The sequence below is a fragment of the Fulmarus glacialis genome, unplaced genomic scaffold, assembly GCF_000690835.1.
Source record: "Fulmarus glacialis isolate BGI_N327 unplaced genomic scaffold, ASM69083v1 scaffold12914, whole genome shotgun sequence".
Taxonomy (NCBI): Eukaryota; Metazoa; Chordata; class Aves; order Procellariiformes; family Procellariidae; genus Fulmarus; species Fulmarus glacialis.
Genome location: NW_009208867.1, coordinates 85203 through 112003, shown reverse-complemented (window position 1 = coordinate 112003; position 26801 = coordinate 85203). Strand labels below are relative to the sequence as shown.

The 26801-nt window shown below is 37.3% G+C and overlaps 1 protein-coding gene across 1 annotated transcript in view; it reads left to right on the top strand.

Annotated features, from left to right (window-relative positions):
• Positions 1-9654: 9654 nt before the first annotated feature.
• LOC104075983 (teneurin-3-like) overlaps positions 9655-26801 on the top strand; it is a gene marked incomplete at its 3' end in the record, with an annotated part of 96715 nt that continues 79568 nt past the window's right edge. Inside the window, exons 1-2 of the mRNA XM_009576667.1 lie at positions 9655-9721; positions 21898-22135. Of these exons, the coding sequence (XP_009574962.1) occupies positions 9655-9721; positions 21898-22135 (305 nt within the window). The remainder of the gene's footprint in view (positions 9722-21897; positions 22136-26801) is intronic.

The following is a 26801-nucleotide window of genomic DNA, read 5'->3' as shown; positions in this document are numbered from 1 at the left end:
ATGATTCTATGATTCTATGATTCATTACCGTATAATAATTTTTTATGATCATGGCCACAACAGACCAGATTTTTTTTCCCCTTTGTGTGTGGAAAATTCCTTAAGGGAGTTAAAATGCAACCTGGTAAAGAATAAAATGCTTAAACTTTAGCACACATCTCTAGAAGTAAGTACCCTGTAGTATTAGTTCCGTGCCAGAAAAGTTGGGGAAGCTTCCATATCCTTCATGCATGCTTTAGCAATGTTGATGTTCTTGTATGCTGTTCTGCCCCACATTTAGTCTGTTCTATCATATCTTAAAGGAGCAAACTGTGACTATGAGTTTTGCACCTGGAGTTTTATACTAGCAGGTATTTATATATGTTTTTTGGAGTGATGGATAGGATGCTGCTTCCACTAAAAGTTCAAGAAATTTGAAGGCAGAAAGAAAATGAAGAGAATGATTAAAAGATTTTTAGCTTCTTTTTGTGTATGGTTAGTAGTATAGAATTTTCCTCTGACATTGATCCAGAAATAATGAAATGTGAATGCTAAATAATCTATAATCAGTGCACTAACCTTTCATCTTAGTGATGATGGTTAGTGACTCTCAGTTTACACAAGTGCAAATAAAGGTTTAAATCCTGGCAGAATTAAGTTATAGTTACTGTATGCTTGTGTTTCTGTTTCCTGTTACTGTACTCCCATGATTACAACAGAACTTAAAACTTAAGGAAATGTGAAAAGTATACTCCCATGGTTACAAAGACTTGAACAATTCAATGGCATCTGCAGAAGGCCTTTGGGAAAAGCTTTTAAGAGTTATGAAGTATGGGAACCTCAGGATTCAGTGCTCTTTTGCTGCCTCATCAGTGCTCCTCTAGTTCTGTTTGGTTCCTTCGGAGATGTTGAGTAGCCAGGGAAAAAAATAGTAGCAGGTCCAGTATTTCCACCACTCAAAAACATGCTTTCTGCTGACATAAGTACCAGACAGCTTCTTTGCCATGATTCCTGCCTCCAAGAGCAAAGCTCTGCTGCTGCTTTTTAGGTTAATAATCCTAAAATGGTGTGCTGTTTCCACTAAGCTATCTGAATCTCTGGAGGGAAAGAAGTTGTCTCTTGCCATATCTGTCTGTTAATAGTGACTATGAGATATGAGCGAAGCCGAGTGGTGATACATCAAAGCCTCTAATTTTGAATCCACAGAAGGCACTAGTAAATTAGATCCTTTTTTCTTGGTGTATTCATTGTTTACCATAGTATGAATGATGGTTTCCATTGCTACATTACTGCTGTGGAGTGTCAGCAGGCATCATAAGCGTGGTTCCCCCATGTGGAAAAGTAAATGAATGAATAATGGAGACTGCTCATCTGCCACCCCCTATCAATTTCTGGTGTTGTCAAAAGTTCAGATCTCTTATGGAGAGGCAGGCATGAATCCCCTATTCCACTGGGAGTGTATGCAACTGATTAGGGGACAGTTTTTTCTGATACCACCCCTCATCTTGGAAAAATAGGCAGGGAGATGTTCCTTCCGGGCTCTTTCTGAGCCTAACTGCTGGTAGTCAACTTGAGGCAAAGCAGGGAAGAGGTAAGTGTTGATGAGAAAGCAGAGATCGTCCTGGACTCATCTGCCCTTACCTCCATCCCTGATGACTCATCTTTTTAATGCTCCTTAAGCAGTCAAAAGTGCTGAGGAATGCCATATAGTCTAATGTACGATAAAACAGACACAAACGGGCATGAGCCTTTTGTTCCCTGATGTGATCTGTATGCATGGATATGATTTTTTTGCTTTTTCCTTCCCATTCTTTGGAGAGATTTTGGGTTTTTTTCCTCTTGTTCCATCTTAATCCTTCTCATCCTTTAAGTGTGCTCTTTTAATTTCCTTCTTTCCCTCTTTTTGCCCTTTCTCCTTTGAAGGCTTCTTTTTTTATTGATTAAATCATTTAACCTTTATTAGACCATACTATGCCACACTATCCCACTTCCTACTTTCTCTTTTATCCTTTTATTTCTTTTCTAATGGACTCTTTTCATATCATTCTCTCCTTGTTCAGGCTTCCTACCTCCCCTTCCTCATTCCCTTTGTTGTTCTCTCCATGGGACAGGTATATCTCATGAAAAGGTGCTTTGTTCAGAATGTATCTGCCTTGGGGCAGCTATTTAATGAACAAATCAGCTTTCCACCCCATGCTCCTATCCCTCTGAAGCCCTACCCAATAAATGCCAATTACAGTTTTACATAATTAAAATAATCATGTCGTATTTCTTCTTTAATATTAGTGTCTTCACATTAAAGGAATAGAATGCTATGCAGTGTGTATGTCTTTCGAAACAAAAAATAAAAATTATGCTTCTAATCCATATTACAGCCCGCGTTATCCAGAATTTTTTTAACCCTTCTTTTCTGTTCTGAGAATATTCCAGCCATCTGTAGAAGGGTCAGCAAAAACACAAACATGAACGCTTATAAGAAGTGTAGTTCCTTTATAATTGGGGATGAAAACTAACATCCTGCCTGCTTCTGATCCCTCTTACGCTCTTGCGGCAGGAAAGCTGTTAGAAGGGATGAAAATTGATCAAAAAACCCGGCAGACTTTTCTCTTGATGGCTGCTGTGGTGATTGAGGGAATTTGCAGTTGCAGAGAGGACAATGGGAGATAAAGGTACAGAAAAATATCAGTCTCAGGTGGTTTTAACAGTGCAGGATAATCTTAACCTTCTGGGTGCTGGGCTAGTTGTCCTGCCCCAGGGAACTGAGATATTCCTGGATACCTTAATATCCTTATAAGAGGATTAAAAGCAGAAATGAAGGAGGTGTTGGTACCGGTAATGGCACTAATTTCCAGAAACATGACCACTTTTGCTATAGAGAGTAGCCAATTTCAGACTTCTCGGTGAGATGCTCCCACTTAACCTGAAATGCCACAGTCTTTAATGTGTGAGTTTGATATCAAGTGGCTCTTTATGCTCACTGTGCAAAAGTTAACATCTGGATTTATGCTTTTCCTCAACCATTTTCTCCATCTCTTTTATTTCCACTTTATATAGTTTTGTATTCCTGCACGTAAAGCACAGTATTGTGCAAACGGCTAGATTTTAAGTAGCTGAAGCTAACAATTGGTATAGAAATGAATATGTTTTAGAAGGATCTTACTTTTTTCCACCCAGAATTTTGTTAATGTTATTAGATGATATTTTAAAAGTCAGATTTTTAACAGACAAAAGTCAGGTTTGGAATTGCAGATTTCGCTGAAGAGATTAATGATATAAAGGAATTATTGAAAGCAGTTTTAGGAACTGTGTTCTCTGCAGTGTTTCATGCTCAGATAGTCCCATTAGATAAAGTATTTTTTTTCAAGAGGTGACAGGCAGTCAGCAAGCAGGACTTCAACAGCATCGCTGTATGTAAAAGACTGCTTTTTGCATAAATGGAAGGATCATAATATTAGAGTGGCATCAGGATATGATTGCAATGGTGGTGACACGTTTGTGCCTACATGTGAGATGAATGATTAATTGATGGACAATGGATAAAAAGAGTTTAGATGTGCTGGGAGAAAGAGTCAGCGTTTTATCTAGTGCCTGGAAGCTTTTACAAAAAACTACAGTCTGTAGACGCACACCACTGCCTTGGTGACTCCGACGTTGCATGCAAGTGAGATCACACCTGAGAGTCCTTCTGGAGTGGAGGAGTTATATATCTCCTTAGAGAAAGCTCAGTAGTTAATTTTGCCCGGCAACTAATTCAATAGTTGTGCTCCCAGCACACTAAGTAGTCATCCAGCAGCATCTGAGTGGGCCTGACGTGCCTTCCCATCTGCTCCGGGGCACACAGTGCCCTCAGCCGCATACCCTCCAAGCACAAGTATGGCAGCCCTGCAAAGCAGCCCTCTGGTTCTGCTGGTAATTTCCAAAGGGCTTGAGTGGTCAGAGGGAATTAGCTGGCATCGTAATGCAAAACAGATGAATATCTGTGGCATAGATAACCGATCCCAGGATAGCTTCCAATGCTCTAGTAGTGTGGTTGGGACCAGTCTACTTTAAAGAAAAGAAAATATGGGCAGTATAGTTCTGAGGCACCCTGGAATGTGGTTGGAAGAAAACCAGAATTGCTCTTTGAAGCTAATTGCAAAAACAGGATAGCTGCTGCTTTTATGTCCTAGGGCAGAAGTTCCTCTTGGGTGCCTTCGTCCTTCCCTTGTGTCCTGGTTTTGGCTGGGATAGGGTTAAATTTCTTCCTAGTGCTGTGTTTTGGATTTAGTATGAGGAGAATGTTGATAACACACTGATGTTTTCAGTTGTTGCTAAGTACCCTCCTAGTCCAAGGACAGCTCCCATGCCTACTGACTGAGCTAGGTACACAAGACGGGAGGGAACATAATCAGGACAGCCAGCCCAGCTGGCTAATGGGGTATTCTATACCATGTGACGTCATGCTCAGTATATGAATGGTAGGCGTGATCCAGGAAGTACCGATCGCTACCTGGTTATCGGTCAGTGCGGGTGGTGAGCAATTGCATTGTGCATCACTTATTTTGTATATTTTATCATTATCATTATTATTCTCCCTTTTCTGTTTTATTAAACTGTCTTTATCTCAACTCACAAGTTTTTCTACTCTTACCCTTCCGATTCTCTCCCCATCCCACTGCGGGGGGGAGTGAGTGAGCGGCTGCATGGTATTTGGCTGCCTGCCAAGTTAAACCACGACACCTTGTCAGTCTTTTTTCTCCATTTTTTTTTTTAAATCTCCTTTACCATTCTTTCTTCAGTGTTTTTTAATTCTCTTGTATGCTGGTAGAAACATCTTTGACATGTCTGAGTGGCTGTCTCTACACATTTGCTATTGTGCTTTGTTTTTTCCTTTCCCAGATGTTTGCATTTTTAAGGGATTTCATTGCCTAGAGGCTATTATTTCTCAAAAAAAAAAAAGAAGAGGAGGGGAATATTTAAGTTGCTTTTCTTAAAACACAAGTAAAATAACTTACAATTTTTTTCATCTCTAGTCATATTTTAGAAACTCATGAGAATTTTGCTTGTGATTATCTTATCAGTTTATCAGTCTAGGAATTTTTCAATCATATTTCTCAACCATATGTTCAGTATGTCATTATTACATGTATGGTGCAATAAGATGCTGTGTAACAACAGTGCGAATTACCCAGGGTATATTGGGTTGATTTACAATCAACCGCATGAAGAAGTGAAAAAAAAGAAAAAAAACAAAGTGGGTTTCACGTTTAGTATTATAATCCTTCAAATCTGTATACCCCTTTAATTTTTTTAATTACAGATATTTTCTTTTGTTGTTTTCGTACTCATTATGTAGAAAGGAGATGCATTGACTCTGCAGAAGACACTACCTTGTAAAAGAAACACCTTACAAGGAAGTAATTTCCATTCATTAATACAACGCTCTGAACTGATTAATGAGACCAATATAGTTTTGTATTTCAGAAGTAATAGCTTGAATTATTTTTTTCCAAATTGTTCATATTTTATTGGCTGTTTATTTTCTATTACATTACTTTTCAGATTTATGGAAAGTACTTGTAATTATCATATCCTTCATTTGATGCAATTAATATATTTTACTGGACAGCTTTATGCATTCAGTGTTACATTTTCATTTTGCAGCTGAACACCAATTTCCTAATTACGCTTGTGCACATAGTTGGTTATTGAAGTTTTGGTTTTGTTCTTAGTGTTTTGAGGTCTTTTTCCAAGCTGCTGTGAATTTTGCAGTTACGTGTTAGGCATGTGCAATGCAGGACTTAAGTCTATGGTTTTACAATTTACAAGTCTAAAACAAGCTCCCATTAGCTACTCTTGTAGTTCTGGAGATTGCAACTTATCGTTGCACCTTATATCTGCAATTGAATTTTAAATAATAACTTTTAGGTCAATACCCAGTAGTTGTTAGTACAGAAGCAAAATGTTTGTGGAACCTTTTCCAAACTGTTGATTGAAATTTCCGTAGTACCTCTGACCTGCTAAGAGAAAGAGCAAGAAAAGAATACTTTTCTGCCTGGGGCTTTTGTGCTTACATACCATGGACATAGGAGCTGTATACAAATTTAAGTTTGTCATTTATAGCCAGCACTTTGTTTTTTGTCTGATCCCAGTGATTTTAAAACATCATTGCAGGAGTCATTTTCCTCTTGCAAGTAATAAATGTGCCACATCCTTAAAAGACAAAGTGTGAGACGTAGCTGTAATTGCTCAGTTTTGGTGCCAAGAATAAGTGGCTTGCAGAAAGCTTAGCACCCTTATCCCTAGGGAGATTTAAATTATCACAGGCAACACTAGACGCAGTACCTTCTCACTTGAGTTCTAGTAAACAGCAAGGACATGTCACAAGTATAATAGATACTCATAAAGTAATATTAAAATGTACTTCTCCTGACATATTTATATTTTTATTAACAGTAATTTTGTATGCATATGCACAAATACCTAAAGTATAGTGCAAAGTATTCATATTCCAAGAGCTGTAACAGTGCTGCAAATATCAAAGACAATATGAATTATTCTTTTATTCTGTAGGAGTAGATGCTTTTCCTAGAGCTGCATGCTCCTCAGTGTGTTCCTACGTAAGGGCAAAAGAAATCGTGGGTCAAGAGGGACCTTCCTACTGTCATAGCAGTGAGACTGAACCTAGTAGCTTTCTTGAATATGCTTTCTTGAGGTTTGCTTTTCAAATAGGTTTTTATTTGCTTGGTAATGATTTTTGTGTGTGCATGTTTCCCTGTCCCCGCCAAAAAAGGTAAGTAAATACAGTAGAAGAATGGCAGATATGGTTAAGCTCAGTCCTTAATGAAATGGCCTTAAGCAACCAATTGATAGATACTGAGGATACTTTCTGTAAGTGGGGAGAAACCCATCTGCACATTGTCTGCTATTCCCTCTTGTTCTGTGTGCACAAATCAAAAGAAGACTCAAAATGCATCTCTCTGTTCAGTGAAAGTTGTTTCTGATCTAGAAGAGACACAACAACTGGGCTGGCTTTTATGGCATGTATATCAGTAACCAGAATTCCTCTGGTTTTATCAGGAAGAGGAAACTATTAAAAAGCCCATCAAGACTACTGATATTAGCAAAAGGCCTGGCCGTGAAACACCTGAGCACTAACTCTAGGGGGAGTAAATCTAGCATCTTTGCCTATGTTCAGCAAAGATCTGTATCTGGAGAGTTTATCATGTCAGGGGGGTTCATGCGTCCTGTTGTACACAAACCTGATGAGTTGACCAGCTGGGACTATGAAAACTGACACGAGATTAGCTGTACATGTAACCTACAGAAAACCACACTGGCAGCAGCAGCACATCAGTCATCAAATTTCTTTCTTGGGATTTGCTAGAGAAGAGCTGCCATCATCTCTCACTTCAGTATATGCGTCATGTGTTTTGATGGGCCAAGCAAACGATTTTTGTCTATATTCTCATAGCGTGAGGAATATTCAGTAGTGTCCCCACAGCCTACATTTGGGTGAGGATTAAATATAAACAGTCGTAAAGCAGGAATTATGCCTCTGGCAGATGTGATGTTTTTCTGCAACTTCATGTTTTGGAGACATGATAAACAATAATCAACTGGCATTTACTTAAAAAAGCTACAAGGGTCCTACTGGAATGAAACAATGAAGAAGATTTATGTCAGGTCTCTGAGCTTGAATGAAGCATGGGGCACAGGGGGATTGCAAGTGCCTTCCTTTTATATACTTTCCTACCAGTCTGACTGATCTCCCTGGTTATTGTCAGAGCTAGTCAAAACCAGGACATGCTCATCCATGTAGTTGTCTGTTGGCCAAGGGTAGACTTCTTGCATGCTGGCAACCACAGCCAGCTGGGTTCCAGAACAAGTATATTTGTCATCTTTCATGGGATGAGGGCTTAAGTTTCTTCTTATGTCTAGACTTCCAGCGTATTGAGGTCTGGCTGGTAGCTGGGTAGGTATTTTGAAGATAAATTATTCCTTGCCTTTTTGAGAAGTCCTGTACAGTTGGAAAAGGTTCTGAATATAAATTGCTGAATGTGAAAATTCTTCAGATTTTCCAATTGTCTTTAAAGAAGAGCATGTAATACATGTAACATGCCATGAAGTCGTCCATACTTACCAAAATTCATTGGAAGGTCTTCACCCAAACTTTACTGAGATCTATAAAATATTTTGGAATCAAGGCTGGAAGTTTGTACTGTTACGGAAGAATATTGCGATGCAAGCATCTTATGTTGTAACTGTTGCAGCAAACTCTAAAATAGCTCTTAGCCTTTGTTAAGTATCTCATTGGTATTTAAAAATTTGAGGCTATCTACAAAGTCAGGTTTTTACTTTTAAATGTTCTAAAAAATTAAAAGAGCAACTTAACTCAATTATTATTATTAAATGGTAACAACTAAAAGAGGAAAAACTTGGAACCAAAACATACCTATTTAAAAATAAGTATTCACACATAAAGGGCTTTACACTGTTTTTATTGCCAGTTTAAGCTACACAATTAATCAGTGCTTCTGTTATCTTGATAATCTGTCTGCTTGCTGTTGTAAATAACTTACACTTGCTGGTGGAGTTGCTGACAGCTATTTAGACTTTCAGCTTTCAAAAATGCTACTAATTGTCCATGTGTGTGGCTTCTAAAAGCATTTGCTTCTGAGGTAATTTTTGCAGCTAATGTACCTCAAAGTCTTCACTGTTTGTTTATTTATTTTCTTTAGATGTGTATTTCCAAAGTGTGAATCTCTCTAATAGATTTAATTCACCTGAGACTATAAAGCGACCCAGTAGCTTTGCTGAAAATGTTACCTTGTTTGTAACGTTGGTTTATCTTTGTGGAAGACAGAACGTTCTCCTGTAACACTGCATGTAACCTGTGAAACCTCACACCTCGGGGAAGGGTGCGCACGTGAAATTTTCACGCTTACACCTGCACATAGCCAGGGAATAGGCTGCAGGGAGTTCTGGAGGGAGCAGGTGGGATGGGTTGCATGTACTTCCCCACCCACAGTCTGTCTCTGTGGAAAAGTGATGGAAACTTGATCCATATCAGAAAAAATCTGATATTCTGAATATCCCCTCCCATTCCCCACTTTGGCAGCGTTGTGGGGTCATCCCTCAGCAGAACACAACGCGGACCCTTCCTCCTCGTCTCTGCAAACACGTCAGTCTGTGTGCTCTTCATTGTAAATTCAGTCTGAGGGCAGAAGACCTTTACTCACCTCTGCCATATCTGTTCAAGTTTCACCCATAGAACATCTTTAGTTTCAAGAGCACCACAGAGCTGTTGGGCACGTAATTGATTCCTGCAGCCCCCTGCGCCTTGGCAGGTATCATTAACCAGCTTCGCCAGCGAGACCGCTGGATGTATGAAGGTTCTCGCTTGCTTGTGATCATGGTGTAAGCCACTGGCTCTGCCAGGAATAAAAAAAGATACTTCCTGACTTACTCTGCTGCAGTTTTACCACGAGACAATTCTCCCTCCTGAAATGTTTGGTTTTAGCCCCTGGTAGTAGTTATAAAAGTGTGTTAAATATCAGACTTCTCAGCCTGAGACCATCTGTTTCCCTTGCAGTCACGTACCACCCACACACAGGGGTTGCTTGTCACCAGCGTTGGGGTTACAGCAGAAGACAAAAAGAAAGGCATTTTTCCATATGATAGCTTAACCAGAAGATGGATCAGGGAAATGTGTTCAGGCGGAGGGGGCATGATTACGCCAGAAATAAAGGGGTGTTTCCCCGTAAGTAGAAGGCAGCAGGCTTCCAGGGACTCCAGTGATTCAGATCTCCTCTGCCTCTATGTCTGTGTAAGATCTTGTCTCCCTTGACTGTGGCATAGCTTGCTTTACAAATCAGCAGTGTTACGTGGTGAGCAAGCTGTCTTTGTAAGTGCTCTCCCAGCACACCAAGAAAAGGTTTTGCCAAATTTGTTACTGGTGAAATGACAGCTGTTAGGTTTAAAGGGAGTTTACACACTTTCTGCACATTAAATCACTTGAAACTCAGATTCTGTTTATGTAGAAATTAGATTACTATTAGGAGGTTTCAGATCAGTCTTTTTTTAAGAACTAAATAATATGCAGAATTTGTAATTCTGCCAGAAGGACATAGAATTGTAATGAATCATTTTATTTAGCCTTTGCTTACCCCAGAAGAAGCAGCAACGTCTCTTTTGCTGCTGCAGTGGCCTGGAAGGCAGGGGCATCGTGGAATTCAACTTGCATTTGCTAACAGTATATGGGAAATTTCATCGCTTTTCACTGCAGCATGGTGGTGATTTACTTGGTGCTTATTTGTGTATTTTTGCCATTGTTTCAAAAACATTTATTTTAGCTCTGGTCTTTTTGGGTCTTTATGTATATACTATCTAGTTGGCTACTTAAATCAAAGGGTGTAGTTGTGAGCTGTGATTTCTTTACCTTTTATGTGTTCTGTCGGTGTTTGTCTTAGAACTACAGCAGTATTATTAAAAGGAAGAGGTTACTACAACATGAATCAGCCATGTTTTTTTAAGGAGTTTGGTTCAGGCCAGAAGCTGTAAAGTTTAGCTAGAAACTGATGTGAAAGATCACCTGCTGGAAACAGCTTTGGGGCAGCAGCACAACTAGGACATAATGAAAATATGTACAAGAAAAGGCAAAGCCTACAGTCATTTACAAAAAAATATACGGCATTTAAGTGTAAGAAAGTCTGATTTTCACAATTTGCTGTGTTTTATACATTTAAAAAAATATTTCTGGAATTTCCCCTCTAACTTTTTGTTTATTATTGGACATAATTGTTTATTATCATTAATTATAGTACAGTCTGTTTAAGCTGCTCAGCATACTGCTGTCCTTCACAGCATTTGCAGAATAAATAGTGAACACATACAAATGTCTAATTAAATCACTCTCCAAGACTACTGATACCTCTGAAATTATCATAGATTTACCTCAAATGCTATGCTAGATATGGGAGAGTGGTGTTGAGCAGTTACATGAACTGAGACAGTCAGACTGAAAGGTAGTTTTCGTTTCAAATCTTAGCAATTCAAAGTTTATGTTTGATTTGAGGGTTAATGACTCTATCTTCCTTCTGAAAAGGGAAGCAGCTGTACTGGAAACCCAGAACATCTTTTAAGAAATCTTTTGCAATGGATTTGTTCTTTTGATTGATACCTAACTAGACTTGATTGTCATTAGAATAGAATAATATCCTACTAAAATCAAGAGGGTTTTTTGGTGGGTTGTTTTTTTTTTTTTTAAACAAAAGGAGGAAGAGCAAAATTCTAATTCACATGTAAGCCTAAAAAGCTTATTTGAAGTCATTAGAGAACAATAGTTCCTCAGTTTGCTCTTGTGGAGGCCTCCCCCTCTTATGTGTTTCTCTTCCCTGACACACTTAGGAGAAAGAAGTATTTAAAAGCTGTTTTGGAAGCTTGGTTGCCTATTCTTTTGCTCTCTCTCATGATCTGCATATTCCTTGTACTTCATAACAGATAGATCAATTAATTGATCTGGAGACAAAAATTCATCGGGTGAACTATTGCTTTATTTCACTCTTGCTCTAAGGCCCAAGCTGCAGTCTATGAGAATTTTTACCTTTAATGCTAGAGGCCAGGATTAAACTCCTTTTTTAAAAGTCAAGGCTGTAGAGTAAGCATGTCACTTCTGTGTTTTCCATAGAAGTTTGGTTATTACAAGTTTTCTAATAAAATTGTATATGCTTTCTCATTTTTCTTAGAATTTTTCTCTTAGCTGTTCACTTTTGCGTCTCCTCTGTGTATTATTCATTCAACCTCTTTTCTGTGCAATTCTACCATTTTTTCCCCCATGGTTTTCTTTTCATCTCACTGTCCCTGTTCCTTGTTCATTTCCTCCAAAGCAAAGCATGAATCTCTCTTATCTGAGTTCTTTCAAATCTGATGAAACAAACTCACCTATTTGTGCTTAGAAGTTTTATATTGTGTTTTCCCATTCCTAGCTTATCTTTCACAGATTTTATTAGTGTGGCCTTGTGTTCCCAGACAAGGCTGAGCATGCAGAAATTGGTCAAGAATTTCATCGCTTATCATGAACTAATTTGGGGGCCTTTCAAACTACTTTTGGGTTTGTAAATTTACAAAATGTTCAAGAGGCACCATTAACCTTAACAAATCCATGGCAAAAATTCAGTTGACTGAATTAGTGAAGAATTTTCCCCCTAACTCTTGCAATTGAGGAAATCTAGTGGTTTGCTCCTTCTTCATGAATGTCAGCCATATGTCAGTAAAAGTCAGGTTTAGTAAGTAGTAAAAGAGCCTTTAGATGCTATTTTATTTATTGGGAAGAAAGGCGGGTTTTTGCAGCACTGGTTGTGTCAGCTGTAAGCATTACATAATCATGACTTGTGAGTGTATTTTTTCAGGTTAAAGGTTTTGAAAGTTTGGGGTTTTTTAACCTGTACAGTAGTAACTGAGCTTCTAAAGTAAATAGCTTCGACAAATTGTTTTTCTTGGAAGTGTTAAGAAATAAAATCGGAAGACAAAGAAAAACATACAGTTATAGCTCACTTTGGATTAATGATTTTGGACAGGAACCAAAATTATCTAACACTTGAAAATGCTAGGAAATCTATTAAGAAGTCGTACATCAAATCCATACCGCAATCCAGTTAAACATGTGGTATGAAATGAGTACATATATTAACACGCTGTCATTTTGCCTGAATCGGGATTAAACTCAGCTTACAGCTGAAGCATGGTACTTCTTTTTTATATCATTTAGTTATAAATCACAATTTTTGCAGTCAAAATTAAGTGGCTGGCTGTATTTGGTATAAACATAAGGTGCTGGATGATGAGCAAAGCAGGAAATGGGATACGCCACATTGTTTTACCTGTGTTTTACAGGCAGGTTTTGGCTATACTCTCAAAGATTTTTCAGATTAATTCCAGTCCCGTGTCAGTATTTTGGAAAGCTGAATTTTTCCTCCCCTTACAAAGTCTTTCAGCTGGACTTCTCCATTTTTTTTTAATGTTTTGTTTTCTTTCAATGAAAACCTGAATTCTCCGGTTAAAAAGCTAGCCTTCAATTTATGAACTCAAAACGTATTTCTCCATTGATTTCCATGAGTTACCAGCAAAGAAGGTTATCTAAAGCTAGCAATAATTGCATAACTTTCTCACTTCTGACTCTAAACAAGGCAGAAGGATGATCTGATTTATGAAGATGCAGAAAAGTCTATTCTGAATAGAAACAAGTGTGACTTTAAGTGAAGCCTATGGGCTTGGTGATCCCTAGCCCCAGGGAGTATTGCTCTGGGAGACTGCTATCCCCTGGGGAAAAAAAACTGAGCCCACAGTCCTGCAAAACATCTGAATCCCACTGCAGGGAAGCCAGGCCAGGAGCACACCAAGAAAGGTTGCATTATTATATTTTGAATCTCTGCGTAATGTGAGCTGAATGTCATTTTTGTGTTTCAAGTGAGCAAGCTTTTGTCATTTCTCACCGTGTGATAGCATCTTTTCCCAGTTTGATCTACAGGTAAATTGTTGGAAATAAGTCAATGACATTTTACCATTGGAGGTTTCTGTTTGGTTTCACAGACCTCAGGTCCTAAAAAGAGAATAGAAATAATGTCTGTTAGTATCCCTGCTAACTACTTGTGTGGGTTAGCCTGGGGTGAAAGGAGATGGTGTTCACGTAATATGATAGCAGGATTGTAAGTACACTGTTGCTTCTAGTTTATTCTGTGTGCATAGTTGCCATCATGTGTTTTATGTTATCTTTTTTATTTCTTTTTCTTGTAAAGCAAGATCGTAAGTATGTTACCCTAGCAGGTTAAATTTCAATTTACTTTAACAGTGTTTCTGTACTTTTCTTTTTTCATCTTTCTTCTTAAATCCCTCTGGGGATAAAGAGGCCACTATTAGGAAGGTGTTTGCTGAACTAGTTCCACTATAGCTTTTTTCACTGAAGCTGAAGTATTTGTCTCTATTTCAGCTTTCATAAGATGATTAAGCCATCCTCAACTCAGTCGAAAACCTGCAAAGTTTCAGTTTACTTTGTTACTTAAAATGTCTGCCTTGTGGATGACAGCATCATCATCGGTTTTCCTTGATCCAGGTGAATTTGTTCTTCCAACCTGAGCTCTTTCACCCCATATGCTTTTGTAACTACCTTCCGTTAGCCAGTCTCTTATGTGGTACCATGGACAAGAAGGCATGTATCATATGGTATTTAAATTAAACAGATTCTGCCTGCCATAATATTGACCGCGTGTTACATATGTATTGAAGGGGTTAATGGAGCGGTTGCAGGCTGGAGGTGGATATGTTGGAATGCTTTGAGAATCGATTCCAGCTAATGGAAAAAATGTTTTAAAAGTGAGCTGGTTCAGTTCCCACAGTGAACAACAGAGAGTGGAAACAACATTTAATAAACCTCTCAGAAGTAAATCCTCTGATTTTTCCTTTCACCAGCATCTGTGGAAGAAATGCCTGCTTTCTTCTCAATGGGCAGTATTTCTTCCCGCAGTGTATTTGCCTTACTCTGTTAGGTATCAAGAGAAATCTCTTTATGTCTTTGGACGAAAAAATATTTGAAAAATATGTTCAGTTCATATGTCCTCTAAGACTTAAGTTTTATTGACTTTGCACATTTTTGTTTAAAGGGCAGGTTGACCAAAAATAACCAACCCTAGGATTCCTTTTCAACTGCCCCTAACTATCTGATTTCCAGTAAATTGTAGAATTTTTAACTATATGCATCTTGTTTTACAAAGATGGGTGCTGCAAATGAAAATCTGTGTACTTGGATTACGGGGGAATGTTGCATCTTCTGATTTATCTGTGTGTCACCTCCATTTTAAAAATTAAGGTGCTTAGAAGATTTGGCAAACATAACCTGTTACTTGCGAAAATAATACATGATTACATTTGTTGTTGTTTGGGGTTTTTTTACTATATAGTTCTCATGCAGAGTTGAGGGGCTTAAAGTAATATTTTTGCATTGCTAATTAAGATGATTATATGCAGATTTAAATTAAGGAAGAGTTTTTGTTCTGTTGATAAACCTCACTGAAAAATCCGAGTTTTATTTTGCATTTGAGAATTGGCATGATTTTAAATGCAGGGCATATTTGTTGTGAACCATGAACAGTCTTTATGAAACCTGAAGAAGATTTGTGAAAACAGCCTGTAATAAAAATCACACATGCTTCATAAAACACTACTTGATAGATATCACTTGCACCATTAAGAACTAAACGACAAAGGATGTAATTTCAGTTCTGGCATGCAATATTAATCGAAAGCCTTTAAAGCATCTTGCTGATGGGAACTATGACAACATGACATTGAAGAATTACGAACTAGAGACATCTATCTTAATCAGATTTTCAAAGTAAATGCCATAAAATAGAAAGTTATTTTATCTATCTTCACAGGGTCACATATCATATAGGGTATATAGCTTTTTAGCTTGTTTATGCTAAAAATACCAGGGACAAAAAATTCTGCCTTTCAAGTAAGTTTAAAGTTCAGTTCATGTACTTTAGAAAGTTTTTGTGAAAAGATTGTTAGTAACTGATGGTTTCTGTTTGCTGCAGTAAGATTTCTAAAACATTATGGAGAACTGAATTATAAAACATAGGTGGGCATGCATGAGTTATATTATTATCATATTATTATATTATCAGTATGAAGTTGTTGGTGGGAAATACTTTGCTAAATAGATCAAATGGAAAGGCAAAGTTACAGGTATACATTTAACCTGAAGTAACACTCCTGGAGATAGCACATCTGAAAGACACAACTGAAAGACATTGGTAAAAATATTTTTTCTTCAGTTCCTAAAGATTGCATTTTTTTGTGCATGACTCGTTTCTTTGTATTCCAGCGTTTATTTAACTGGTAAAGAACAGCTTCCTTATATTATAGGATATAGGAAATTATCAACATGTACTTTGTGGGTTAAAATACCAATGTTACGTGTTACGGACTATTCTACGGCTCTCCAGGGAGCTCCTGCTACTCCTCTCCTCGTGCCATCTGGTAGAACTTAGACATTTACCATGTGTGCACCATGAGACCATTTGGAGTTTCTCCACAATCGAATATGTCTTTCTTCCCTTTCACAGCAGAAGTCTTTATTTCTCTTTAAAAAGTAAAATAATGTTGAGATTTAAAGAAAAATGTGTAATGTGAATAACAAAATTCAGGTTTTCTTTATCATTTCTTCCAAGCTTAGGATGCATAAGCAAGGCAATGCACTCTTTCAGAGCATATCCTGCAGTTAAATTCGCTGGTAGTTTCTCACTCCCGGGTCGTTTGACAGGTTGTCAGACCCTACAGGCAGTGTACTGATGAGGAGACAAACATTGGCCCACTTTGATCAAGCTACTTGTATGACTTTTTCCCATTTTATATTATAATAGCATACACACACACACACACACAAGATGCATATCTTGATCAAAGTGTCCTTGTCACTGCTCCACATTCTTGTCACCACGTAGCTAGCACAGAAGCACAGAGTGCTTCAAGAGGAAGTCAGCATCAGCGTCTGCAGGTTAATTCTGTTTCCATCTGTGCGTCCATTAATTGTAGAGCAAGCAGAAAGGGATAGTGCAGGCTGACAACAAATAAAGGTGAAAGGGCTCTCCTGTGGTGGTAGGCACTGTGTCACCTCATTCCTTGGGTTGAGCGTGTGGTTTGGATCCTTAAAGAAGTTGGCAGGACAGAGCCGATTTGGACACGGATAAGATTAAAGAAATATTTGGGATTAACCACAAAATGAGCAGATACAGCAAGTTATCTTGGATTGCCACAATAGCTTGTAGTAAATGATCAGAAAGGAAACTTTCAGTCTTGCACAGCTTGGCAGAAAAAGTACACTGAAGCAGTGGTTCATTCAAAAGACAGATCTGCCTAATTACAAATGAACACTTAAATACGCCATTTTTCTTTAAACCCATAACCTTCTTTTTGTTTTCATTAATTAAATACAGCTTCTCATGAAAGGTGCTCCCAGACCATAGACTTCTGGAGTGAATGGTTTTACTTGCCTGCAGAATCACATAGCAGTGCAGGTAGCCTATCTTACCCCTCCGTAAGCAGGGACTTAAAAAAAAGAGCTCCTTTGTGAGCTCTAGGAATAATTAAGCCATAATACCCTCTCTCTTCAATCTTCAGGGATTTCCAAGGTAAATCCCACTTCTGCTTAACAGTACTTTTGGAGATATGTCCATGTGTCAATTAGGTAAAATTTCAAGTTCATCAAAGTGTTTTATTGAGGAAATCAAACCAGTTCTTACAGAAATTACTTTTGACTGCTAGCAATCAGGGGCTAGCAGACCAGGGACCAGTGGCCTGGAAATGAAAGGTTGTCTTTTTTGTTACCAGTTTTCTAAAACATTGTCTACTCCAACTGCTTACTTCTGGTATATATTTTGGATATTTGCTTTACCATGGCAGAGACTCTTCTAAAGAGAGAGGAAAAAAAGAGCAACCTGACTAGAAAGAGTTAAGACTTTAGCAGACATAGGTATTGAATTACATTATGTTCACATTTGAAATGTTTATATCATAATGGAAGTCTCCGCTTTTGTGTTTGTCATGGAAACTCAAAGTTAACGTTAATTATACACTATTAAAAAGCCTAATCCTTATCAAATGGAAATCACCTCTTTTTCCTAGATGAGAAGCTAGCTGACAGGTCTCAGTGATCTGTCTGTTATAGAAAGGCTATCACAAAAAATGTGCAACAAATTACTTTTTTTCATGGATACTTGGTCTGCTTTTCTCCTTGTGAATTAACCCCTTTTCCCCAAATGGCGGTAGTTATCGTAAATGTCTCTCTCTCCTTACTTTTTACTTTCAGATATGCATTTTTCTGTATTCTTTCATATGCTGTTGAAATTCTGTAACAATTAAATGATAAAATTAATTAAATGTAAATTACTTTTTGAAAAAGAAAAGAGAAAAAGGTTTTGTGAAAGGCTACAGAGTGCATATAATTTACCTCTACAATTGAAAAGGCTGCTTTGCTTCACTGTGGTTCCCTAGGGTAAATAACAATTTAAATATGTTTTGAAAAATTCATATAACTGCAGCAAGACAGCTTTCTACCCTATTTCTTGTGACTTTTCTGAGTTCTGTACATATGTTCGCATGCATAATTATCTGATGCTGACTTATGCAGCAAATGCCTCAAAAATGTGGGGCTTTTTTTGTTGCACCTGAACAACTTGAATGCACAGGCTGGTTGCTGGGCCAATTTACATTGGCTTCTTGCTGCAGAAATCTTCTCTTTTTTTTAAGATGAATGGGATTGTTCTGCAGTCATTAAGGTCTAGACCGAACAAGAAAGTTTTAATTAAAAGTTACTATTTTTAGACATAAGCCCACCTGTACTCATACCTGCTTATTTTTAGTGTAAACCAGACATTCTCTTTTAGATTAAATCAATTAGGACAGCATTTAAAATCCAATTTAAAGCAAAGCAACTGTAGCTTTCTGCAATAGTTTTTAAGTATTTCAACACAATTGCGCTTTATCAGATTTGAATGCTCTTTCTTCTTCCTGATAGTCTATAAGAAACTCCCACTGTCTTTATCAATTCCTTAATTATGAAAAGAAAAAAAACAGTACTTTCTGGCTGTGATGCTCATTTCTCAGGAGATTGGTGTGAATCACTTAACATATACACCTCAGTTTCCCTGCATGTGCAATGAGAATATTTTTCAGGGATGCAGAGAGGCTTAGTTACTAGGTAAGACTGTTAGCTCTGTCTGTAAGTTGCAGTAATACTGCAAGCTGTTCTTTAGCTATTAACTCCTTAGAAGAGGAGTAAAAAAAGGGAATCTGGCTCCGGCTTAAGAACAGCATTCAAAACATGACTGTTGTGATGATTACCTCTTCCCCACAAATCAGTTGTGGAAAATTGAAGTTTCTGTTAAAAATTGCGTGGCCATCAGAAGAACTGTGGATTCAAGAAATCTGGCACATTGAAGAAAAGATCGAAAGAGCAGTCCTCAGTGATCTCTCATTCAGAATGACAATATAAGACTAAGGAAATTTAGAGGAATATAGATTTTAGCTCTATTGATTTATGGAAAATCTAATCTTGTTAGGCTCAATTCTACCTGTAGCTCTTGCACAATTAGAAGAGGAATAAATCATTCCAGATTTTTCAGGCATTTCTGATTCTGTGGAGGCTGTAGGTTCCCTTGAAGTTGGAGAATTGAAGTCACCCTCGGACACTAGAAAATGTCACCTGGCAGCATCCTATGGAGAGAGACAGTGGGCTTCAAGGATGTGTGATCTTTGCGAAGTTGTACTTGCTAAGCTCTTCTAGCCTGTGCCTTATGGTTACAAGCAACTCTTAATTTATTTTATATGTTACTCTCTAGTTTCAGTGTCAGTAATATTTTTATGTTATATAGCAGAAGGGCTTTGTATGTTCATAGTAAATTTCTGGGGGAATAGTCCAAATCCCAAACAGTGGCCTTAGTAGCTGCCTATGGGCTGAGGAATACAGTTTCACTCCTCCAGCATGTTATCGGTGTACTTACTAGATCTATGCATTTATTTGGGGAGTGCATAAATACCCTTTACAGAGCCTTTACTATCCCTCTTCCTCACTGATAGAGTGTCCGGGAAGGTCTGACATCTACCTGAGACAAGCCTGTAGGCCTGGCATAGTCTCCTTACTCACACCCTCCTTTGTGCAAGAGAACAACATTATTTTATCCTCTGCTTTGTCTTTAGCAAAGATTTTCAGCTGGGATTTTAAATGAGAAGAGAAATTAATGAAGAAGAGGGATGTCAGAATAATGTTTCAGTTGGTAGGAGCTGCAGCAGAAGACGGTGTTGCACTGATCATGGCAACACTGTTCAGCAAGGCTAGGCAGGTAGGAGAGTCAAAAAAGGGAATAAAGACAAAAAGTCAGGTCCTTAGGACAATTTTGGTTAAGTAATTTATCTGATTAAAAATAAATTAATGAAAGTTATTTAATTTCACTTGTAATTTTTTTCTGTCATGTAATTAATCATTTATACATATATATATTTACACATGCACATGTATAAATATTTAGACATGTGCGCATATATATATATTTATATATACACATACACCTATATATTATAAAATATAGGGCCACAGTTAATTCTGCACCAGCCAATAAATAGCTTGTAATCTAAATCAGATAAAATTCTAAGTAGACATGGAAAAAAGTCTTTGCTAGTATTAGTCTATTAACTTTCCCTTACCTGGCTTGTTAAAATGTGGCTTGAAGCCCTTGATAGGGATTGTAATCACATGCAGTGACATCCTTTGTGTCAATGTTCGTAAAGACAAAGCTGATCAGTTGCATCCCTCCTGGAAGGTAATTTTTCGTTAATGTATTAGGGATTTGGTGTTGAAAACCTTATTGGCAATGTAAATGCTGTCATTATTTTAATGACAGTTTCAGCATTGGTGTTTGTGACAAAAGTCGTATTGACCCACAAGATAACTAGAAAGGAGAATGGGATTCTCGGAAAGGAAATCATTCCAAAGGCTGGATTTTCTGTTTAAGCTTAGCACGTCTATTCCTTAACATTCTCAAATTTTCTTATGTTCACGACATGAGAAATTACTCACTGTTAAGTTATTTTTACAGTAGTCACCTGTAAGTTATTGGAAGAATCTGCTTCAAGAGAAACACTTTTCCTGTGTTCTCTGTTCTGAAGTATTATTACTGGGTTTGTACAATTTGCAGTTATAACCAGTTCCAAACAGGGAATTGCTTATGAAGATCAAACAACTAATTTAAAAGCTATGTGAAAGCATTTACACTGTGAGCAAAGTGCAGGCCCTGTATCTTCTGCTCTGCTTAAGACTTGCATTTATATTATTAAGTATGTTCTACTACATTACTTTAGGAAATAGATTGCAATTTGAGTTACATATTGTTAAGTGTTCCATTTTTAAGTGTCATCAGTCATTGCTAAATCATGATAAATGAAGTGTCTTCAGGTGTTTTTAATTTTGTGTTCATTGTTTGTCTTCTATTTATGGCTTATTTACTACTGATTTTACAGAACGGATTGTTAAAACCTAACATTGATTGAGGTATTTGTTTGTGGGTTTTGCTGTTTTGAGGTTTTGGTTTTAGGCTTTATGGGTGTTATGTGCTTTGGTTAAGTCAAAAAATATTTCCTTTTGTTTTGATGGCCTGACTCTCTGATCACCTGTGACTTACTCCAAACTGTAGTTATATTGCATAGTGTGAAATTGGAAAATCTGTTCTGTGTGTGTTCTAATGGATGTGACGGTCATTAACTATATGAGTCTTCTGACGTTGTAATCAGATGTGATTCAGTCTGTTAAATATCCATGAAGCAACATCTGCTTCACAGAGTGACCTTCTGCTAAAGAATACTTAGCATCTATTAGCAGATCATAGTGCAGATCTGCCTTATTTGAAATGCACTAAACTAGAGTAGTCTACTGCTGTTTATTAACTAGCTTGTAATAATTTATTGCAGTTAAATAAAGCTTAAAAAACTCCATTAAATAATTATAGGGATTATATGCATTTCGAAAACCTTTGTGTTCTACTGAAATTACCCATTTAATTTCAGGGTTGGTTTGTTAAAAAAAGCTGAAATCTAAAGTCACATTAGGGGATCTGTCAGATGCTATTTTCTGTAGGTGTTAATAAAACCAGATTAAAAAAAAAACTGAAACAAATTAAAACCAAAAGCAATTTTACCATCTGTTGTATATTAATTAGAACTTGGTGTATCAAGGGTAAACTTGCTCTTAGAGAATGTCACTGAATGTCTGCTAATAAAATAATATGCAAATATATTAGATGATAGAATTATGTTGAATTTCTCATTCTGCTTTGGTTGTAGCAAATGCTAAGATGGTGTATAACGAACTTTAATTTTCTTTCTTCTTAGAACAACCTCCAAATAACCAAGGCCAGTCGACCCTGCAGCCTTTGCCACCTTCTCACAAGCAACATTCAGCACAGCATCACCCATCCATCACCTCACTTAACAGAAACTCACTGACAAATAGGAGGAATCAGAGTCCGGCCCCGCCGGCTGCTTTGCCCGCCGAGCTGCAAACCACACCTGAGTCAGTCCAGCTGCAGGACAGCTGGGTCCTTGGCAGTAATGCGCCACTGGAAAGCAGGTAATTACTTAGGTACTACTACAGACTGTGGCACTTCTAAAGAAAACATTTAACTTGATGAAAGATGACTAGCAGCTAATACTTCCCCTCATTCAGCAAACAAAACTGGAAACTTTTCAGTAATAAAAAATCTATCCTCTCTCTAAAATCCACAATGACACTCTTTTCCCTTACAATGCCTATTGCAGAGTAATTGGACTCAGAGAGTATATTAATTTTTCCAGACAAGCATTTTCCTTCTTGTTCATAATTTGTGACTTTCGACTGAAGAAATTTCTTGCCTTGCTTGCCAGATATGTTACATGTCAAATACATACTGCCAATACAGATTGAATGTCAAGGAATTTTCAGTAATACTTTTTAACTCTTGTACTTGGTCCCTTTAAAGAAATATCCACGTGAGGCTAAGTGTTTATTAAACTTGTCTAGGATTTGGTGAGACAAAAGAACTCACTCAGTTCTGGTAAAATGGTAAATTTGTCCTCATTCTTTTTTGTCTTTTAGGATTGATAACTGGCTCTAGGAAAGAAGCAGCTAATATAAAGGGTGACACTAGCTTCTTTAGATGCAGAATGATGTATGATGCAGAATGATCTATAAAAAAATTTTATAGGACTTACAGGCACAGAGCTGAATTTACCTACAGTGATTAATTAATACTCATGTAACACTCAGTCAGCACTAATTCTTTGTTAATGAAAGCCATAGTATTCCATTTAGTCATCAAACTGAGCATTTATAACTATATTGAAGCTGAAAGTAATTCTTGAAAATGTTTATGAAATCCCTTCAGTTCATTCTTTGAATCCCTTTAAATTATGTTTTGTAGTGAAGTAAAGATAGTCCAGCTGATTTTGACTAATTTAAAACATACATGACCTTAAGATTCTCTGTTAGGTAGTTTTGTCCCCACAGATGTTTCAGGCAACTCTTCTGTCAGGCTGTTGGGAATGGCTATTCCTTTTCTTAGTTTTCTTGGACCCTCCTGTATTGCTTATGCGACACAGACACTGTGGAATAGGATTCCACTGAAGGGATTTCATCATCATACTCAGACAATTTAATACATTAAGAAAGAGTTTTCTTCCAGAACAAATAAGTTTGTAGTGGGAATAAGATGTTTGATGCTTTCCAGACACTGGTTAATTTTCAGTAGACAGGTAAGGTGTTTGATGCTTGCTTCTATTGCCGTATATGTTTTTATTGTGTTTATAAAGAAAGAGACATAGGACTTGAATGAGAATACCACGTCCAACCTGGAGTAAATATTTTTTGCTGAGTAGAGTCTTTTCATCTTGTAAACGTTCCTGATGAAAAGCTAAGGGTATTTGAGTGTTCAAGTTTTGAACACTTGTGAATGAGCTGAAATGTGAAAATTTCACATAAAAACTGACAGAGCCCTACTGTAGTTTCTCTAATAGTCTCACTTGGTTGGAACTCTGGAGGTGAAGAACCCATCTTATTTGTCATTGATTTTTCCCTTTTTGGTTAAGGTTCCCTACTGAGTGTGATTCTTAGGCTCAGTTTCAACTATATTAACAACTTTGTGATAGGTCTCTTCCTCCATCCTTTTCTCAGCTTAAAAGAAAGTTTATTTCATCTTTGGCAATATTTTAGCTTATGCCCATAGTCAGCCTTTTTTTTCCGGCCCCCCTCTTTTTTTTTTTTATCTGACTTAGATGATGACCATTTAGAGGTACTGAATGTGGATGTCAGCATGTATACATAGCTATCTTTCTATCTCTATAGGCTCATATTGGTGATGGGTGGCATAAAAATGACATATAACTTGCTGTCATATATAGCTGGATAGTGAATAGGCTGTTTTTGTGTGTGCATGTAGGTGAGAGGGATGTGTTTGCAAAGCCTGAGGGAGGTTTTAGTCCCTATCATTTTGCAGTAGTGATAGAAGTGACTTCAAATGTATTTCATAATATTGGATTCAGTTGTATATTTAATAGGCTATTCTGCAATTTGGCTCTGTGTAGAGTTAATACTTTTGTGTCAAGCATTGCTGTTACTGGTTAAATGGATGAACTGTGAGGTGACAGATCAATAACGTCCATCAGAAATTCCAGTTTATGTTTTTTTAAATATAAAAAGACTCTGCTTAAAATTTTATGAGGGCCTAAAACTGTAATTTGGATTACATGACTGCTTCTTTCATCTTTGATGCCATCTTTAAATGACAATGAGGTTACTGAGCAGTGGCAGAAATTGTCTTCACTCTATTGGGGCTCAGTAAAATCTACATTTTAAAAAAAAAAAGCAGGACAGTAAGAAAATATTTCCTGCACATTTCTTCTGATTTCCTGCAGACTGCAGGACCTTTTCACTGGACATGATCTTTATTTTAATCTTTCCCACCCTGCTGTGAGTTAGGTTCAGCCGTAGAAGCAATAGATCTGCTGGAGAAGCCAGCACCATAGAAAAATACTAACTTTTGAAGAAATAAAAAAGCAGGACTATATTGAATAACTTTCCATTTTGTTCTTTGAATTACTGGTTGGACAGCCAAAATCATGCAAATGCACCTACATGTCAGGTGTCTGAATATTATAAATGATGATTAAGTAATTAAATATTAGTAGGTTTTTTATCATTGGTCTTTAAGTTTTTATTCACCTACTAGTTTTAGTAATGAGTTCTTGAGCACCAGGATCATTACTTACATTCTCATGGCTTTGCATTCCAGTAGGATCTAAATTACTGATATTTAAAAATAATCAGTAAATCACTTCTTTAAATGCTTTCTCTGTTAAATATTTGAATGTGCAGAATTCTTCTAATGCACAATCAGTTATGTATGTTAGAGGTGTGCAGAGGTGTGCGGAGTATGTTAGAATTCGTAAATTTGTTGATAAAAGTAAGCTGGTAGCATATCTCAGTGCATTTCTCAGACAATATTTCATTAATTTTGGGCATTGAATGTCTAAGATAAATTTGTTGGCAAGGGCAAATTTACATATTCCAGTCAGGGAATAAATCTCTGAGAATATTATATAACTTTATTATTATATATAAACTTACTCAGAATCTCTGCTAACATGTCTGTCAATCAAAGAAGAGCTTTGCTTTTTCTTACTTGATTTACCATATAAAATACCTCATTTTTTGAAAGATGGCTGTATTTTGTATGATGGACTTTTTTATAGAAATTTTTTTATAGTGAATTTTTTATAGAAACTAACCAAGAAACGTGTTTTTCATAGTCTATACTGGTACTGCTTAGTCTTCTCTTACCCCTAACTTATACTTAACAATAGAGTTTGTAGGAACGTTACTGTATTCAGTTACTTATCTACTAATTTTACAGAGAAGAAAGAGGGAACTAGTTGAAGAAATACTTGATGGCTGGAAAACATTTCAGCATTTTGAAGGATTTAATTAAAGTACTAGAATACCTCAGAAGTGGTACAGACAAAACAATTCCTAGAATGTCTTACTTCAAAAGCATTCTGCAAGCTTGATCCAAGCTTCGTTTTAGAATGCAAAGATTTTAGAAACTCATGAAGTGTGATGAACATACCCATATGTCTTTATTGGGGTGGATTGCCAATGAAGCTAGCGCCTTCAGTATTGATTAAGGTGTGGAAAGGGTGTTGATAGTTTCCAGGGAAGTTTTAAATCAATTTGTGTAGAGGCTGATTGATTGTCTGCAAAAGCATAGCGTTGCTGGAAGTTAAAGTCTGCTCAAAGCAGCTATTTTACGCATTCCACCTACTGAAACAGTGCCTGGTTTAATCAAATTCAAAATTGTTCCACTCTGTAAGTCTTCCAGGTTTTCACATTCGGACTTGATTAGACATGTTACTCATATTGAGAAGGCATGATACAAAATAAAGGCAGAAACTGGGGATGGAGTTCAAGTCCTGCTCTTCTGAAGACCCCGTGTATCATTGTGGGCATGCCACGTTGCTGGTCTGCAAGTGGAGGAAACAGGACTCTACTGAGATTGCTGAGAGCATGAATGCTTTTTTAAAGATTGACATGCCATAATTACAGGGTCCGTATATACACACGTTAGACACGTTCATTAAGTCAAACAAGCAGTATTGTTTTCAAAGACTAAAGTTGAATTAAAAAATTTCTGTTTTCTTTTGACATTCTCATGCAGTCGGGTGCTCACCAAGCATCTCTGTGTTTAAATCCTAGCACACTGGGCCCATATGCTTATAAGCTTCCTTTGGTGTGAATAGTGTCTTACTTCAGATTTGTTGCTTTATCTCTCTGGCATCCTTCCTGCTCAAAAATCCTTTGCTGTCACCATGAATACATGGAATTTGACCACACTGTGTATTTCGTCCCCTGTCTCTTAGGCAAGCACTGATAGTCCAGAATTCAGTAGTATTTGCACATTCCTTGGTTTATCATTCCCCTCTTCAAAGTTATGCAGTCATTGAAGCAAGCATGGACCCAAATTTTTTTCCAAAAGCAATCTTTTCCAGTTTTAGATAGGACAAAAAACATATGCAGTTCTAAACAAAATAATAATGCCTAGCTTTGTTTCTCCCCCTTCATTTTCTCACCATTCCCCGAGAGAGCCAGACTCTGTGGTTCTTCCTTTCCTTCCCCTGCTGCTGTGCAGTGTCATTTGCAGAACGTGAGATCTCCACTCTGGTAGCCAGCCCTCTGCAGATTTACTGGCTGACTGGCTGTGCCAGGT